General features: G+C 40.0%; 1 protein-coding gene across 1 annotated transcript; it reads left to right on the top strand.

Annotated features, from left to right (window-relative positions):
• The first annotated feature begins 4,079 nt into the window (after positions 1 to 4,079).
• LOC121789737 (extensin-2-like) lies at positions 4,080 to 6,390 on the top strand. The gene has a single exon (XM_042188116.1). It carries the CDS (start codon positions 4,115 to 4,117, stop codon positions 6,104 to 6,106), a length of 1,992 nt encoding a protein of 663 aa, XP_042044050.1. The 5' UTR covers positions 4,080 to 4,114; the 3' UTR covers positions 6,107 to 6,390.
• The last annotated feature ends 13,600 nt before the right edge of the window (positions 6,391 to 19,990 follow it).

The raw sequence follows: 19,990 nt of genomic DNA, 5'->3' as shown, positions 1-19,990 counted from the left end.
GACAGAAATACTTCATACATTCAAGGGCATTCGTCTCACCGATGTGGAGGTACTCGTCCCACATATCTGCCGCGCTTCCGTAGGCCAACTGCCTGATTGCCGCAGTGCACTTTTGAATAGGTGTGTGGCCGGGTCTGCCAGCCGTATCGTACCTGAAGCGGAAACACAGATATCGATGCTCCAAAGCGTCAACAATACGCATAAACAGGACCCTGCTCATCCTAAAACGCCGCCTGAAAAGGTTGGCGTTAAACCGCGACTCTTGTGCGAAGTAGTCTTCATATAGCCGCTGATGTGCAGCTACGTGATCTCGTTCAATCACTGCTCGGAGGTGGACAACGGGTCGAGGTCGAGGTACCGCCGGCTGCAAGGCCCTTTGTATCAGCCGGTTGATCTCACTGGACATATAGGCCTCCAACTCTTCGTTCATTTGCCGTTCGTACTCCTCAGCATCCCCACCACTGCCACCACTACTACCACTCGCGTTACTCATTTCGCGTTGTTGATCTTGTACAGAAATTAAGATAGAGAGAAAACTCGTTAAAACAAGTTGTGCGAATGAAAATGACGTGCAAATCACGTATATATAGTGTTTCGAAAATTAAATAAATAAATAAAAAATGGGTTGGCCGATCGCTCGCCGATCGGGAGCCTGCAATGGCGGCCAGCCGACCGGCGAGCGGATCGGCCAGCGCCCGAAAGTCGGCATGCGCTCGCCGATTTTCTCGCCGAATTGCCGCTCGCCGCCTGGTTCGGGGAGCGAACCGGCCAGCGCCTGGAATCGGCTAGCCGGTCCGCTCGCCGCCATTGTGGATGCTCTAACAAAGTGGAATAGAGTTGTACTTGTATATTCGAATGTAAGTTTTAATGCGAGAGTGGTACTTTTACAAATTAAGTAATTGTTGGAGAAGAAGAATTTTCTTTTACAAATCAAATAATTATTCATTTGTTGGAGAAGGAGAATTTTCTTTTAAGCATGGGCGGAGCTAGATGGATATGGAAGTCTTGTTCTAAGAAATCTCATTCCACAACGAGTGAACTTCAAAATAAGACCCAACACCAAAGAAACTCTATAGATACTTAGCATGACTAGAATTGAGGACAATAGATGTGTATTTTGCAAAGAGCAAACAGAAACCACCGAATATAGTATATTCTTTTGTTGCATGGATGTCCAATAGTCTATGGTATTATTGATGTGAGAAATGGAGCGTCTCCATTTGTCTTCCTAAAGATCCAAAAGACTTACTTTGTCAATTGGTTGGATAACCAGTTTATGAAGTTTGGTAAAAAAAATTGTGAATCGATCTCCATGTTATTTGTGATCGCATGGTCAGTCTAGAAGATTGAGGACAACTTTGCCAAAGCGACAACTTCTGAACTATTTTCTCTGTCCCAAATTAATTTAATTTAATTATATTCTATTTTGGGTTATCTCAAATTACTTTTTCTTTTATAATAGAAAAACAAAAGTGACTCCATTAAAAGGTTTGGAGGGAGTATGATTGATAATTAATTCCAAATTCATATACAGTGTATCTCTGGAATTGTTTTGTCATAAAAACGTGGCCCAAAGGAAACTTAAAGTTTGACTCAGGCCCATTAATATTTTGCTTATGGACTTATTTATCTTCTGAGCCCAGGATGCACTTTATTTTCCTACATATTAGGATTATTAGTAGTACTAATTTTTTTTTGTTTATTAGAGTTTAATTGGAATTTAGAATCTGTAGGGTTTAACTGCATGCTTTGTTATTAGATGGAACATCTTTTTAGGTTCATAAACTTTGGCAAAGTATTATTTTAGGTCCGTGAACTTTGAAAATATCATTTTAGGTCCGTCAACTACAAGTTAATATCATTTGGGGTATTTTGAACTTTGTCCGGACGAAAATACCCTTAAGGCCTTCAAAGGGTAATTTGGACAATTCTTTCGCCACTCATCTTGCGTCAAAAACCTAGAGTCCAACAATTTTTTACTACTATTTGATTCAATTACCGTCCAAATTGAATTTAAATATAATTAAAATTTGCCTTAAAAAATATGTGTTAATTTTTCAATTATTAGATGACCAATTATTTAGGAATAGTGAATTGGGACTTGATACTTTATTTTGTTTTTCAATCTAAACTGCATTTTAAGAACTTACTATAGGTGATTTGTGATTATATTTAGTTTATTTATTTTAGAATTAGATAGCTATATTAATTTGGATTGTTATTTGGAGTATTATTTATATGGATTTGGGAATTATATTTAGTTTATTTATTTTGGAATTAGATAGCTATATTAATTTGGATTGTCATTTGGAGTATTATTTATATGAATTTCAAAATGGAGATCAATTACCATCCAAATTGAATTTAAATATAAAAATTTGCCTTCAAGATGAGTGGAGAAAGAATTGTCCAAGTTGCCCTTTGAAGGCCTTAGGGAATTTTCGTCTAAAAAAAGTTCAAAATACGTCAAATGATATTAACTTGTAGTTGATGGACCTAAAATGATATTTTCAAAGTTCACGGACCTAAAATGATACTTTAGCAAAGTTCGTTGACCTAAAAAGATGTTCCCTCTTGTTATTAATACACGAGTGACGAAAACCTTTCTTTCAAATTCAATTCCATAAAATTTCATTCCCAACACAATTTCAATTTTATGGTATCAAATGGGTTCTCCAAAAATATTGGCGTAAGAGATTCTGGTTATAAAGTAGCATAGGATTTCTAGAAAATTTCAAGAATCAAAGCTATAAATTTCTCTCAACGAATCTGTCTTCTGCGCAAGAGATTTTAAAGTCTTTGATTTTTAGTTTTCGCATTTGATTAGTTCTTCCATATAACCTTTTCCCAACTACATGTCAAGATTTAATTAAAACAGAAGTTCTAGCATAAACATAAGAGAACGTAACTTGAATTTCATGTGATATTTTTGTCTTTAAAATATATAAATAAAATTTGTTATAAGGGCAAGTCGAAGCCAGCTCAAACGAATTTTAGTAAACAATAATCTTAGATTGAATTGTTCTTTATTTCATTCAAAAGGCATTTTATTGATCTTCTAAAGTATTATTACTGAATTTATTAAGGATATTTTATATCTATATCATAAACTAAAGTCAGGAATTTAACATTGGGGCTCACGGTTAATACTCCCTCCATCACACAATAGGAGTCACATTTGATATGAGCACGAGTTTTATGAAAATGTAAAATATTGGTTAAAAAAGTTAGTGGAATATATATTTTTTTATTGGTTTTATAATAAAATGATGTGAGTGAATTGAGTTAGTGGAATGTGAGACGTACTTACCATTTATAGTAAAAGTGAAATGTGACTCTTATTGTGGGACGAACTAAAATGACAAAATATGACTTCTATTATAGGACGGAGAGAGTAATTATGCAAGATTTTAGAATACATACAAGACTTCTATTAAGCTACTTTCGTTATCAATTATTTATTAAAATTCATATTGTCCGCTACCGACACGGTAATGTTCTATTGATGAGCTATACTGAATATAAATACACCTGTATAATTGTTTATTACACCGTTCATAAAAAGTTTGAAATGGTGCATAAGTTTGACATGGTGCAGGAATAATTTATGTATGTTTTCAATAATTTATGTATGTTTTCTTAATTTTTAATTGTGTGAATGCTAGACTTTTTCATCACATACTAATAAAATGTAGTTTAATTATCATGCGAGCCACTAAATATCAACTTTCCCCACGATGTATTCAAATTTTGTGCTGTTTAAATGTCATTTTCAATTTGTTTTAACATCAAGATCATAACAATCAATCAGAGAATAATATGTCCATTGACATCAACAAAAACAATTTATGCATAGCTATTTTAATACTATTTCTAGCGTTGAATAAGATGAGGTATATTAGTTGTTTCTAATTGAATGACTAGTTCTTACCGGCAATCCATAGGCATCAACCAACTCTTAATAAAATAATTGCAATTTGATTGCAAAAAGTAGACTCATTCAATAAAATTGTAGCGAGGAATGGCTATATAATGCTATAGGTTGAACTAATGAAAATCAGAAAACAAAAAAAGAAAGATCCAACTCGACAACTACAGTCTTTCATTAGCAACCATGAAGAGCTTCATGGAACCCCGACTGTGGGTTCTGGTGGCTCTCGTCACCACCTTAGCTGCCACGGCAAATGCCGACTCCACGTGGAAACCCGACTTGCCACTGCCACATCTTCCGTATCTTTACAGCTCACCGCCGCCGCCACCATACAAATATGAGTCGCCTCCACCACCACCATACAAGTACGAGTCGCCACCACCTCCACCATACAAATATGAATCTCCACCGCCACCACCTTATAAGTATGAATCACCTCCACCACCACCATACAAATATAAGTCACCACCACCTCCTCCCTATGTGTACAAGTCTCCTCCGCCACCACCATACAAGTACGAATCCCCTCCACCACCTCCTTACAAGTATGAGTCTCCACCACCACCACCATACAAGTACAAGTCACCTCCTCCACCGCCATACAAATATGAATCACCACCGCCACCACCTTATAAGTATGAATCACCTCCACCACCACCCTACAAATACAAATCACCACCGCCGCCGCCTTACAACTATGAATCGCCTCCACCTCCGCCGTACAAATATGAGTCTCCACCACCACCACCCTACAAGTATAAGTCACCTCCACCACCACCATACAAATATGAATCTCCACCACCACCACCGTACAAGTATGAGTCACCACCTCCTCCTCCTCCTTATGTGTACAAATCTCCTCCACCACCGCCTTACAAGTATGAATCACCTCCGCCACCGCCATACAAATACGAATCTCCACCACCACCTCCTTACAAGTACGAGTCACCTCCACCACCGCCATACAAATACGAATCTCCACCACCACCACCACCTTACAAGTACGAGTCACCTCCACCCCCACCATACAAATATGAATCTCCACCACCACCTCCATATGTTTACAAGTCTCCACCACCACCGGCCTACAAGTACGAGTCTCCTCCACCACCACCATACAAATACGAATCTCCACCACCACCTCCATATGTTTACAAGTCTCCATCACCACCGCCCTACAAGTATGAATCGCCTCCACCACCACCCTACAAGTACGAGTCTCCACCACCACCACCCTACAAGTACGAGTCGCCTCCACCACCACCATACAAATACGAATCTCCACCACCACCTCCATATGTTTACAAGTCTCCACCACCACCACCCTACAAGTATGAATCACCTCCTCCTCCACCCTATAAGTACAAGTCTCCACCACCACCACCATACAAGTACGAGTCTCCTCCGCCACCACCATACAAATACGAATCTCCACCACCACCTCCATATGTTTACAAGTCTCCACCACCACCCCCTTACAAGTATGAATCACCTCCACCACCGCCATACAAATATGAGTCACCACCGCCTCCTCCTTATGTGTACATGTCTCCCCCACCACCACCTTACAAATATGAGTCACCACCGCCTCCTCCTTATGTGTACAAGTCTCCCCCACCACCGCCTTACAAATATGAATCACCGCCACCACCACCCTACAAATACGAGTCACCACCACCACCACCGTACCTCTACAAGTCTCCACCACCACCACCTTACAAGTATGAGTCACCACCTCCTCCTCCTCCATATCTATACAAATCCCCACCACCACCGCCTTACAAATATGAATCACCGCCACCGCCACCCTACAAATACGAGTCACCACCACCACCACCGTACGTCTACAAGTCTCCACCACCACCACCTTACAAGTATGAGTCACCACCTCCTCCTCCATATCTATACAAATCCCCACCACCACCGCCTTACAAATACGAATCACCTCCACCACCACCTTACAAGTATGAGTCACCTCCACCACCACCCTACAAATACAAGTCACCTCCACCTCCTCCTTATGTTTACAAATCTCCACCACCACCACCATACAGATATGAGTCTCCACCACCTCTTCCTTACAAATATAAATCTTCACCAACACCACCTCAGAAGGATGACTGTCCACCACCATCATACCAGTACAAATCTCCACCACCTCCACCAAAATACTAATCACCCCACTCCCCATCTTCCCATCCATCATGATCCAGTTTGTTATTATATTCCTTCAGCTCCTTCAGATTATTTATTTACCAAAACCACCATCATTATCACATTCAAACAAACCGTGATTCTCTTTCTGGTTGCTTCATTAATATTGCGTAAATAAAGGTTTCACTTCTCTTCTAGTATCCATAATGCTCAGCGTCCTATCAAGGAGTTGCGGACAAAAAAGAGTGGATGATCGATGCTTGCAATCTTTTTCTTTGATCGTAATTGTAACTTATGTTTGTTCATGTACTTTTATATTTAATGGATTTTTTTATATCAACGTCTTCCTGAACATATTGGATTTTGACAAACTAAGACTCATGATCTACAAATCAATTAGTCGGATCCTTATTAAGGGTTTCCAAACTGATTTTATTTATAATTATCATTATACTCTAATCACATTTTTATCGCATATCTGGAAGAGCTTTTTTCAAGTAACAAGAGTCAAATTTGATTAAAGTAGTTTGTAACTAATCATTGACGACGTAATTCTGTAATTTTTCACCAACACATAGATTGTTTTACATCTCTGTGAGGTGAACAAGTCTCCAAGTCTATCTCATCTATCATTGGTGGGCAGAGCTGTTTCTTTTTGTTTTGTTGATTTTCATGATTTTATTAATTTTGCTATAGTTACCTGAAATTAGTTTTGTGGATGTATGAGATGGTGAATAAAATCAGTTGAGATGAATTTCCAAAAGTCAACTACGAACTTATAAAACAATTTGTTGGAATCGTGTGTCCGGTCAAAGGTTTTTACCAAGAATAAATTTAACGAGACATTTAATTTTGTGAAATTAAATAATATAGCGTCGATCTATGTTCGGAGTAGATGACCGTGGTATATTCCTTTTCTCAAATCCGATTCCCGGTGAGTGAGAAATAATGAATTAAAGTTTGGTAAAATTGCGAGCTAATTAAATGAGCTATGAAAGAAGTCATGTGATTAAGTAAAAGAGTTAATTATCCCACATCAGAAATGACAACATTATTAAACTAGTATTTAATATGAAAATTATTAGGTGTAATAATTATAGCAGACTAAGATAGGTTGTAGAGCCCACACGCGCACAAGCACGCGCTGCCACGAGCCATGTGCCATGTGCCATGTGCTCATGCTCGTATCCTTGGGTCTGGTCGTTGGGCTTGGTACGCTTGGGCTTAAACCGAGGCTAGTTTAGTTCTTTTTAGACCACCAACACTTCCACGTCAGCCAGCCAAGTGGGATGACACCTCGTCAGTATGACGCAGTGGGTCGTTGGGCTTGGTACGCTTGGGCTTAACCCGAGGCTAGTTTAGTTCTTTTTAGACCACCAACACTTCCACGTCAGCCAGCCAAGTGGGATGACACCTCGTCAGTATGACGCAGTGAAACCAGCGTGGCTGACATGTGATGAAGTCCACCTCTGAGCAAACCTAGATGCGCAGCGTGTCCCGATACATTCGTTTAGGATAACGGCTTGTAACGCTTTGTACACTCGGCGGTTAGAGCCTCACAATGAAGACAACCATCAAGGCTGTGTTGACCTTGCCAACTAAGCCTATAAATAGAGTAGCCATTGCATGCATATTACACACCAATTCACAAGCATGCCTATAAATAGACTAGCCATTGCATGCATATTACACACCAATTGACAAGCATACACAACATAAACTCTCTCCCACTCCTAGATTATCTTTCTGTCAAATCGCCTCCATCCAGCTCGTCGGAACTATGCTGATAGTTGTGCTGCTTCATCAGAGAGGAAAAGTCGTTTTATCTTTGGAAACGACACGCTAATCCAAGAGCACTACTGGGGCGTATCTCGTCTTGCGGAAAGAGGTCTCCTCGACTCGGCTTATTTTCACTATTACACTTTACTGTTTCGATTTTTTTATTGTAATATCGTTTCAGTATTCATTCTGTATTCCTTCTTTTAGGTTGTATCCGGTTCATCTTTTGTAATTCATAAACCAACACAATTTAAAAGGATTAATCTTAATATCTACAAATTATGCAAAGAACAAAGATGATGCCCTTCCCTGGTTAATGCTTTTCAGTTTTGATTGAGAAAATCTTACGTGTCACATTCTTTTTATAGAAAAATGAAAAAAAAAAGTTAACAATGAATAAATTACGATTTACGATATTTAGTGAATTTATTGATTTTATTTTGAAATTTGTCAATTTTATCTCAATCTTTAACAATACTTACACCCGTGCTATACACGGCGCATATTATTTATATCAAATTATGAAATATTTTTTGAATATTAAACAATATCCTTATATGGGTCTAAAATAATAAATGTATTTAATAATAAACATTTACAATATTACTACATTTGATCAAAATAGTTACTTTTATTAAAATAAAGTTATGATGTATAAAATTATGAATTTAGTATAATTTATGTTCAAAAATTGCGAAGAGTAGTTTTATTATATAATGATAGTATTGATAAACGAGCATATTATATAGAACAAAAATATTATAGTAAGTTTATAAATTATTTCTATGTACATATACATGTTGTAATGAAGATTACCAGATTCAAATTCAATGTACATACATTTGACTCATATTAAGATTAGAATTTAGTTTATTTAAACAAATAACCTCATGCATGCATTCAACATTATAATTAATATAGTTAATGCTTTCTAAAATGACATTCAGTTTCAATAAACGATAACGATCGCAATTTATACTTTCTATCCTAAACCCTTAGTATTGTCATTTTTTAAATTCACAAAAAGATGTTGATTTGTGTAGGGCTGGGGCAATTTAAAAAAATGAAACTTCGTCATTAATATTCTAATTTCAAAATTTATGGACAGACCACAATTTGACCAAACTCCGTGATTGATATGACTATCATCCCAATAAATAATAGAATATAAAATATTTAAATAATTATCATTTTAAAATATATATTATTTAAAATTATATAATATTAAAATAAATATTAAAAAATAAAAGTACAGTATAATTAACATTACCTTTTCTTATGCATATACTTTTTCATCTTGCACGACACATTATATTTTCTTTCAAAATGTGTAGAATATCAAATAATTATGCACAAAGAATGAAATAAAAAATAATTTATTGAAATTAACTCCATCTTGCACGACACATTATGCACACTTCTCTCTTCCTCCTTCATCTTCCTCAACTCTCCTTCCTTAAGACCTTAACAAAGCTTTTGTAGAACATGAATAAACAAATATTACTTACTTCGTATACTTTGTTTGTCGTTGATATTTACATGTCACCCCGGTCGCAGTCAATTTCCTCTCCGGAACGTCGCAAAATAATATTTTTGGCTCCTTGCTCGTGTTTTCATCGTTGCCGAACAGCAGAAAGAACCGGCTAAAGGAAAATGAGAAGATTACCGTAGATGAGAGAGATATCCATAGGAGAAGGATGAAAGTTTATTCAATGTAGTTTCTTTTTTTTCGTGTCTCAACATTACATGAAAGGAAATACTTATAGGAAGATTTCAAGTGCTCCACTACTCCACTACTCTACTAAACCAACTACATATAAGCATGCACAAACCGAACCGGCCCGGCGGTTAACCGCCGGTTCATGAACCGGAACCGGAACCGGCTGGCGGTTCGGTGATTCAAGCGGGCCGGTTCAGGTTCGGGAATATGACGAACCGTAACCGGCGGATCGCCGATTTGAACCGGCGGTTCAACGGTCTCAACGGGCAGATTCCGGCTAGGGCGTAGGGTTGCAGGCAAGGTGTGCAGAAAAACCGGCGGTTTCTGACGTAAACCGCCGGTTTTCAGCCAGAAACTGCCGGTTTTCGTCAGAAACCGTGGACTGAACCGCCGGTTTTGCTCTGAACCGCCGGTTCAACCGGTAAACCGGCCGAATTTGAAATTTGTATTATTTTTTTTATTTCTTCCAATTTTACTCCTATAAATACCCCACTTCCCCCATCATTTTTGCTCACCCCATTCTTGTGTTAACAAGGATTTCCTTCTCAATCTTCATTTCTCTGTTCTCTCCTCATTCTCTCTAATTGCTCAAGTTGTTTACTAGTTACTACTTACTACTATATTTGTTATTGAGTTCGTAAACTTACCATTTATTCAATACTCCATATTCCATCCATACTACTTTCATTTATCACTATGTCTTCTTCTCGTGGTGGACCGGGACGTGGTGATCGGGGCAAAGGAATTGCCCAATATCAAAGTAGTCGTCCCTCAAAATCAGGGCGACCTAGTCGTCGAGAAGTTATGGAAGAGGTTTCCCGAGTGGCCGCTGAACGCATGCAAGTAAGTTCTAAAAAATTATTTTTACAATTCATAATTTCATAAGATTGAGTTTTTAAAATTTTTTGTGTTCCTACTTATAACTTCAACTTATATAATATTTATAGATAGAAGAAGATCATAGGATGATCATGCTACTCGCTGAAATGCATCAAGGTAGGGGGAGGGGCGGTGGTAGTTCCCAACAACAAGATGACGAGTACGACGTGTTTATATCGTCGGACTCGGACAACAATGATGATAGATCTCATTCTCTTATTCCGTCTAGCACCGACGGAAATGAGAAGATGCCTCCTCCCCCTCCACCCACTAACACTACAAAAGCTTTGAAATCTGATATTTTTGTTAAACACTACAAGAAGGTCCCGGTGGTAATTTCAAGTCCTCATGATCCGCATTCTTAAGAAGAGACATCGGCGTTTCATGCATATTGTAACTATTGTGATAAAGTCTACAAATTTGCGGGTGGTGGGGGATATGGCACCCTCCGTCGTCATTTGGTGACAAAGCATCTGGTAGAATGTGGCACTACCTCTACCCAAACCCAACTAAACTTCCAACCCGGTTGCTCAGGTTCGTCAGGTACGCCTCTTTTTAAATATGTTAAAACTTTTTTGCTGACGTTATGACTAGATGGGCTGCAATGAAGCATTTTCCTTTTAATGTGTATGATGATAAAAAATTTGAGGTTACTATGCAAAGTGGTTTAAACGTAGCTATCAAAAGAGTAGGTCGAATGACCGTTCAACGATCTACCGTTAGACAATGTTTAGTGAAAAATGTTGAATTATCACGTTATTTACTTAACTTGGGCTTGGGCCACAAAGTGGACATTTGCTCAGATGTATGGACTGATTGTTTTAACCGGCATTCATACATGGGCATTACGGTTCACTTTTTGGACAATAGTTGGACTTTGAACAAGCGTTTAATTGGTTTTAGAGAATTTGAGACACCACACACTGCACCCGAAATTGCTTCTTTAATTATTCAAGTTTTGAGTGAGTTTCAATTATGCAATAAGATATTTTCTGTTGGTTTTGATAATGCAACTGCGAACATTGCAAGTATTGGTGGTTTGATTGCGGCCTGTGCTCCGGTTATTGGAGGTAAGTATTTTCATCAAAGATGCATATGTCATATTTTAAATTTATGTGTACAAGATGCGCTTGAATTATGGCAAAAGCATGTTAGTCCTATTAGAACTGCAGTTAGATTAATCCATCAAAAGCCAACTATTGGCAAAGCTTGGAAGAAATATTGTCATCAAAAGAACGTAAGATATACGAATTTTACTAAGGATGTGTCTCATAGATGGGATTCGACATATGATTGTCTGAATTCTACTTTGACGCATAAAGATTCTTTATGTGATTTTTTTAGAACCTATCCCGTTCATGATTTATATATTTCGCATAGTTGTTGGGAACATAGCGTGGCTTTATTTAAATTGTTCAAATATTTCAAAAATGCAACTGTTGAATTATCGGGTGTTTATTATTGCACTACTGTTCGTGTTTTAGAGCATTGCATGTATATATCACTTGGTTTTAAAACTGCAATGAAAAATGCTTACTTTTCACCTGAATTGATGTGTGTTTTATATTATATGATTGAGAAATGGCTTAAGAGTATCTCCAATAAGAATAGCTCAGTCATAGCCTAGCCACAAACTCCTCCTATCACATCATCAGCTCTAAAACTCCTTCTGCCACATCATCAGGACAAGCAACTGGACAAACAATAGCTCAGCCATAGCCCAGCCACAATAAACAAAATTATTAAAAACAAATAATTAACAATCACACAAAATACGAAATTAAATTTACGACACATATACGGAAAAATTCAATAATAATATTAAAATTTTAAAAAGTACATTAATTAAAAAAAGTACAATAAAAAATTACATTAATTTAAAAAAAAACTCCTACTCCACGCACGAGCCCCCCGCCTCCGCCTCACGCCTCGCCGTCGTCGCCATCGTCGCTGTCGTCGCCATCGTCGCCGCTATCCAGGACCCCCAAATCTGCATCTTCTGAGCCCGGGTCTGAGCCCCCCACCTGTGCCGCGGCGGCAGTAAAATCGGCTCGCATACTCATGAGCAGTGCGTGAAAAAAACTCTTCTCCTCTGGGTCAGTGGCATTCTTCCAGTCAGATATGACCTTGTACCTCCGAGCCCGCGTTTGTTGACGCGCCAAGAAAACGAGGTCGGCTGTTGGGCTGCCAACAGTGGGGGATGGCGACTGGACCTCCTCGGACCTCTGGCGAGCCCGTTGCGCCCGCCTTTGACCAACCGGGCGAGTGCAGCGAGTAAACGCGGGAGGGGACGGGGTCTCCTAAGCATCTTCGGGGAGGTCGTGGGAACCGCTGCTGCTGCCGGCGTAATCACTGATATAGTTCAGGCGCTGCTTCTTCGGCCAGCCAGCATCGACTCCTACCCGAAACTTCTCGGAGTCCATTAGCACCAGGTAGCAGTTCCAGTAGGTGAACTCCTTGTAAAGCCCGGGCACGGGGAACTCTTTCTCCGCCATCCTCCTGCAGTCCTTGTCAGTTTGGCCACTAGACTACAATCGGAGGGCGTTGGTGTACAAGCCCGAAAATCGGGAGACCCCTTGCCGGATTCGGTCCCACCCCTTCCGGCACTCCTCCCCGCTGCGTGGCCTCCCCTCCGGGCAAAATGCCTTGTAGGCTGTTGCTATTTTAGCCCACAGGTTGACGATCCTCTGATAGTTCGAGGTGAGGGGATCATCGCAAACACTCACCCACGCCTTGGACAGCGCGACGTTCTCCGCGTCCGTCCACTTCCTCTGTGCCGGGCTGTCGTCATCATCAACCGGCTGCGACGACTAGCCAACCACCCTCTTGCCCTTCCTCTTCTTCCTCTTTGGCGCGGCCCGACCCCGCCCTACTCCCCCCGTTTGAACGGGGGTGTCCGCATCCCCGAGATCTATCCCCAACTCCTCTAAGGAGAAAGTATCACACCCAGTGAACTGCGTCTCCGCTGGGGTCGATGTGTGCGAAGAAGCAGTAGCAAAATCAAGACTGGGGCGATAGACGTTGTCCCCCCCCGGCGTCCCCTGCATCCCCGGGTACCCTGGCGTCATCTGCATCCCGAGTGTACACCCCGGCATCATCGGCATAGGGGGTTGCATCCTCGGTCCCCCCTGCCTGCCCGGAACCGTCGGCCCGCCCTGCATCACCGGACCCCCCGGCATCCCCTACCATCCCGGCATACCACCCCCGTATGCCACCCCGGGCATCATCTGCTTCCAAGGGTAGTAGTACCCTAGCATCGGACCCCATCCACCTCTCGCGGGTACCGTCGGAGTTTGAGACCCGCTCGTCACTGGAGTAGACTCGTTGTTGTGCTCCATTTCGCGTTGTTGCTCTTGTACAGAAATTAAGATAGAGAGAGTACTCGTTAAAACAAATGGTGCAAATGAAAATGAAGTCCAAATCGCGTATATATAGTGTTTCAAAAATTAAATAAAAAAATCATGCTCGCCGATCTGGAGCCTGCAATGGCGGCAGGAGATCGGCGAGCGCATCGCCGAGCGCTCGGGAATCAGCGTGCGCTCGCCATTTTTCTCGCCGATTTGGAGCTCGCCGACTGCAATGGTTCGGGGAGCGGACCGGCGAGCGCCAAGAATCGGCTAGCCGGTGCGCTCGCCGCTATTGAAGATGCTCTAAGTATTTCAATGAGATTCCAATGGTGTTTTTGATTGCAAAGGTCTTGGATCCAAAATGGAAATTAGCCGGTACCTCCAAGATTTTAGATTTTTATTATAACAATTTGAGTTCTATTAATCTTGGTCCACTTAAAGCATTGCAATCGGATACCAGTGACTAATTCGGAGTAGACCTCTCAGAAACATTTCAAATAAACCTCCCGAACCGGTCAATTATCCAACAAACCTTCGAGTTTAACTTGCGTGCTCTCTACACCGAATATGAAACCAAGTATAACAATACCCACCAAGTCAGAAGACCTCCCCCTTCTCAACAACATAACTTTGGCTTCGCATTTCAAGTCGATTATGATGACCCCGACGTGCAATCTTAATTAGCCGACCTATACAGCTACAGCACCGGCGAAGGTCCTCAGATATGGTAAGTGAGTTAGATTTATATTTCGATTCACTCTTTTCCTTTGGTGATGAAGGTCCTACTCCTCCCGCCCAAATCGACGTCCTCGATTGGTGGGGAACACACGAGAAATATTTTCTCATACTTGCGTCAATGGCCAAGAAGATTTTTTTTGTTCTGGCTTCCACTGTCGCTGTCGAGTCCGCTTTTAGTGTTGGCTCACGTGTGTTGAATGAATCAAGAAGTAAGCTCTCCGCGAAAAATATGGAAGCCATGATGTTACTTGATGATTGGGTCAAAGTTGACGTCAGAGAACAAGAAAATGATTGGGATGATCGTCAGGAGGGATCACAAGAAAAATTCACCGGGGATGAATCGTAGGCCAACCGTCAACCGCCGGCCAAGCCAAATAGGTAAGTAAGGTAAGAGAACTATGTGGGCTTTGATTCCCTAATGCAAATGAGCATTGGGGATACGTAGGCAACTCAACTTAAATTTTAAATTTAAGTTGAGCTCAAGTCCTTTTTCTTTTATTTCTTTTTTCCCATTTGTTTCTACTTTAAAAATATGCAAATACAATTAAATAATTGTATTTGTATATACTCTAGTCGATGAAATAGATTTCTCTATAAGGCTAAATCCGGGAAACTTTTGACAATTCTACTATAATTGTTGATTGTTAGACTAAACTCAACATTTAAAGTTGAATTGCTAAATGTGTCCTCAATTTAGTTATGTAGAAAGATCTCCTTCGCCGACTAAGAGTATATATACTTATAAAATTATTGTTCAGAACTTCTAAGTCTTTTTTGTAATTAGCTTCGTTGTTGACTAGTAGTCTCGTTGTATTTAAATTTTTGTTTAAGACTTCAAGACCTCAAAGTTTTTGTGATTTGTAATTGTTGTAACTTGTAAGTTCATGAACCGGAATCGGCAGTTTCCGGCCCGTGTGCAGGCCTAACTACATAGCTGTTACATATAATTACTATAATTTATGACTTACGATTATGAAGTCTTTATCTCATTATAATATTTATAATGACAGTCTTGTAAATATCTCCAAAACTCCCATTTTATATATGTATATAATTACTATAATTTATGACTTACGATTATGAAGTCTTTATTTCATTATAATATTTATAATGGCAGTCTTAAAAATATCTCCAAAACTCTCCTTTTATATATGTATAGATAGATTAGTCAGTATATCCCAATCTATTAATATATCATTTTAATTTTTATCTTTGTAATTTGTACCAATTTTATCAATCAACTTTTAGATTATTATTTTTATAAAAATAAAAACTGCAGTGAAATACTCCCTCCGTTCGCGAATAGAAGTCCCGTTTTTCGTTGTAGTCCGTTCGTGAATAGGAGTTCTGGTTCACATTTACCATAAATGGTAATAGGGTTACATCTTCCACTAACTCATTCAACTCACATTTCATTTTAAAATTAATATATACAAGTGAGACTCTTATTCCACTAATTTTTTTCCGCTCATTTTTCTTAATATTTCTTAAATCCCGTGACGCCAAGAAATTGGACGCCTAATGATGGACGGAGGAAGTATATAATATAATCGTGCACAATTTATTTTTCAGAGTAAAATAATGTCATCATCCAACACATCATATCGACATGATTTAATTAATTGATAAACTGATAGTACAGTTTTGAAAATATTGGCGGATAAATTCTTTTTTTGGTAAAGGACTTTAATTGAATTCCATTTTAATGAAGAGCATTACTTGTATTCCGCCTCAGGGAGTGACACATAACTCTTATGCGTCACTAACAGAAAGACGCATAATCATTATGCATCGATATTGAACGACGCTTAATAATTATGCGTCGTTAACTAATGACGCATAATCATTGTGCGTCGTTCATTAGAGACGCATAACGCTTATGCGTCGTTAATTAGCGACGCATAACGCTTATGCGTCTTTCTTTAGCGACGCATAATACTTATGCGTCGTTCGTTGAGTTTTAAACCGGGCAGAAGGCAGAATCAGCCAGAAACGAAAGAGCAGAAGCAGGGGACGAAACCAAACGCGACGCACTCAAGCGATTTCCGACGAATCCGAGCAAAATCCGGCGAATTACCACCATTTTGCAACCATATTCCGGTAATTGTTCTTCAATTTGGCTAAATACATCCCTTAATGTTTAATTTGGGCAGGTTTTCCGTAATTTAGTAAAAGTAGGGTTTTTGATTAAATTGATGGATTTTTGGTATTTTTGTGTTGTTTTGTTGCATATAACTAGGGATTATGATGAAATTATGGGTTATGATGAAATTGATGGAATTTTTGGTCTACTTTCCGTAATTTGTGTATTTCATATGGATTTAATTTAGCAAAATTAGGGTTTATGATGAAATTGTTGGATTTGTTGGTCGATTTTCCGTAATTTGGGTATTTCATATGCATATAATTGAATGGGTAGAAGCAATTGATTAAGTTTTTGTAATTGTGCCCCTTTTGGTGGGCGATTTTATGTAATTTGGGTATTTCATATGCATATATTGTGCCCCTAAGTTGCAATGTAGTTAGCTTGTTGATTGTTGAGTTGTTATGAAAAAAATTGAAGCATGGGTGAATATTTTGAAGTAGATGGCATCTGCAAGTTCCGAACAACAGTTATGCTATGGACCTGAGGATCCATCACTACTGTTTCATCAGAACGAACACATTTCAAGCTCCTTGTTGGCGAATGGCACAGCAAATGTGTTGAGAAGTCGTAGGACGGAGAGTAAGGTGTGGGCATTGCCTATACATGAAAATGTGATGTATTGGCTAGGTGTATGGGGGTTCAGAGGCGTGGTTGAATGTGGAAGACCGATGAGGATGGACAATGAGCTAATAACTGCCTTGATCGAGCGCTGGAGGCCTGAGACACACTGTTTCCACCTTCCAGTTGGGGAAGTTACTGTTACCTTACAGGATGTGCAAAGCCTGTGGGGTTTGAGAGCAGACGGTCGTGCTTTCACTGGCCGTGACTACCCTGTTGGATTTGAAGATTGGTCCAGCAAGTGTAGAGATTTGTTGGGATGGATACCTGACTCAGATGCCGAAACGAAGCACGGTGGTTTGTTGATGACGTCTCTGATCCACCAAGCGACGATGTCGTTGGGTGATGGGCTGCCTGTGTATGCATACATTCAAAGAGCATGTATACATGCTCTGATCCTGTTAGGGGGGCTTATTTTACCGGACACCACAGGGTGCAAGGTCCCCTTTATGTGGTTAAATGCCTTAGACCATCCGGAAGATGTGGCTAATATCAGTTGGGGTAGTGCTGCTTTAGCATACCTGTATCATTATTTGTGCGAGGCTTCTGTAGGCAGACATAGAAGAGATGTGGGTGGACCTATGGTTCTCTTGCAGCTGTGGGCCTGGGAAAGAATGCCTACATTGAGGTCAGCCTTCTTGATATCGCCTATGCACACGCCGTATACCCCGTGCGGAGCCAAGTAATGTTTTTGTTTAAATTAACTCACATAATTATGTGTTTTGTTGATAACTTTTGACATTAATATTATGTATAGGTGGCACGGAGTTACTGAAATTGGAAATACCAACATATGACCGAGCGAAGTATTATGATTTTGATAAAACAGTATTTTGATAAAACAGTATTTTGATTTTGATATAAAATTCGGTTACAAATATAAACAAATACCAAATATAAACCGTATTATGATTTTGATAAAAAAATTTTGAAACATACAATCGCCCGACCGGGTGTTTTAGGAACGTAAAATCGCCCGACCGGGCGAAGTTTCTGGACTCAACAGTGCTTAACGACATTGCTTTGGTGACGCATAACTATTATGCGTCGTTAATTGGTGACGCATAACACTTATGCGTCGTTCTTTGGTGACGTATAAGTCTTATGCGTCGTTCATTGGTGACGCATATTGCTTATGCGTCACCGGGTGAATTTCGTTTCGCCCTGTTAAGTCCAGAAACATTTCGTTTCACATTTTTGAACATTTTTTCCGGGTTGTATGTGGATTTTTGAAACATTTTTGCCGGGTTGAAACATGTTACAAAATTTTTAGTCCCGACATAATAAAACACATCATAACTGTCGACAACATCTCACAAATGTTGATACATACATAACATCTCAAATACACAACACAAATGCAAATGGCTACCATGACTTTACTGAAAGGCACAGGCTGAGCAATTTCTTCGGTCATGCCCCTCTATCCCGCAATTTCTGCAACGGCGGGGAGCTCTCGGTTCATCTTCCTCCTGGACATCCATTTGATTAAGTATCCTCCTTCTTCTAACTCGGCCACGCGTTCTAGGAATCAACTGCTGAGGGGTGATGCACAATTTCCATGAAGGTGCAACCCAATACTCTTTATGTCTTGGTGCATCAAATGAAACTTCACTATAGTACTGTGATCTCCATGTACCTAGGTAGTACTTCTCATCTATGAGGTCAATCATAACATGACCTCTGTCTCTAGCAACCGCACAAGCATGCGAACAAGGATTCTCCACATCTGCCACTTACCACAAACTGCAACTCGATTCCAATACCTGACTATTGAACATTGTTGCCCTTTGACACTCCTTGTACGATTCTCCTCGAGTTCGGACATGGTACTTCCCTATATCTCGGTCAATGACAGTATGTAATGTTTTCGCCCCTTTGAGTCATTCTTAGCAAGTCTGTCCCTCGCCCATGGGTTAATTCACCTTCGGTGTGTTCTATTGTTGTCTTCTTCTCCACCACCATTTTACCGTCCTCCAAAATGTCAAATCAACCAATACTCTAATCGGCAACTCTTCTCACACCCCTCAAGACGTTATTGTAGCACTCCGACATGTTTGTGTGGCCACCCCCCACCTAAGTCCACATCGTAGCACAGTGACCAACATTCTTTTGTAATCCTATCAGCATTCGACCCACCACTGTTGACATCATATAGTGCTCGACGTCTTCTGGCAAATTTACGTTCCTGAGAACTGACCCCCAACTTCCATATAATGGCCTTCACATTGGGGCCCTTATGCTTCTTCAACACATTTGCCCTCACATGAAGCAAACAAAATTTGTGGTGTATCTGCGGGCCCTAGTCATGATTTCAGACTCCATTGCATTCAAGAGTCCTTTATGCCTATCTGATATAATGCACACCTCCCTCTCGTATTTCACTACATGAGTTCTGACATGATCCAAAACCACGACCAACTGTCATTGGTTTCTTCATCCACACAGCATATGCAATAGGCAAGCATGTCTTGTTAGCATCAAAACCACAAGCAACAAGCAACTTACCTTTAAATCTTCCTCGGAGGTGAGTCCCGTCCATGTTAACACCGGTGCGGCCTTTTGGAAGCGTGTATTGCAGGCCCAAATGCCCAGAAAACATAGTTGAACACCATTGTACGCCTCTGACTCAACAGATCGTTATGCTTCCACTCAACAATGTGCCCATATTCTTGACT

This window comes from Salvia splendens, unplaced genomic scaffold (assembly GCF_004379255.2).
Source record: "Salvia splendens isolate huo1 unplaced genomic scaffold, SspV2 ctg321, whole genome shotgun sequence".
Lineage (NCBI taxonomy): Eukaryota > Viridiplantae > Streptophyta > Magnoliopsida > Lamiales > Lamiaceae > Salvia > Salvia splendens.
Note: the sequence above shows the minus strand (reverse complement) of the source record. Positions and strands in the feature narration are given on the sequence as shown.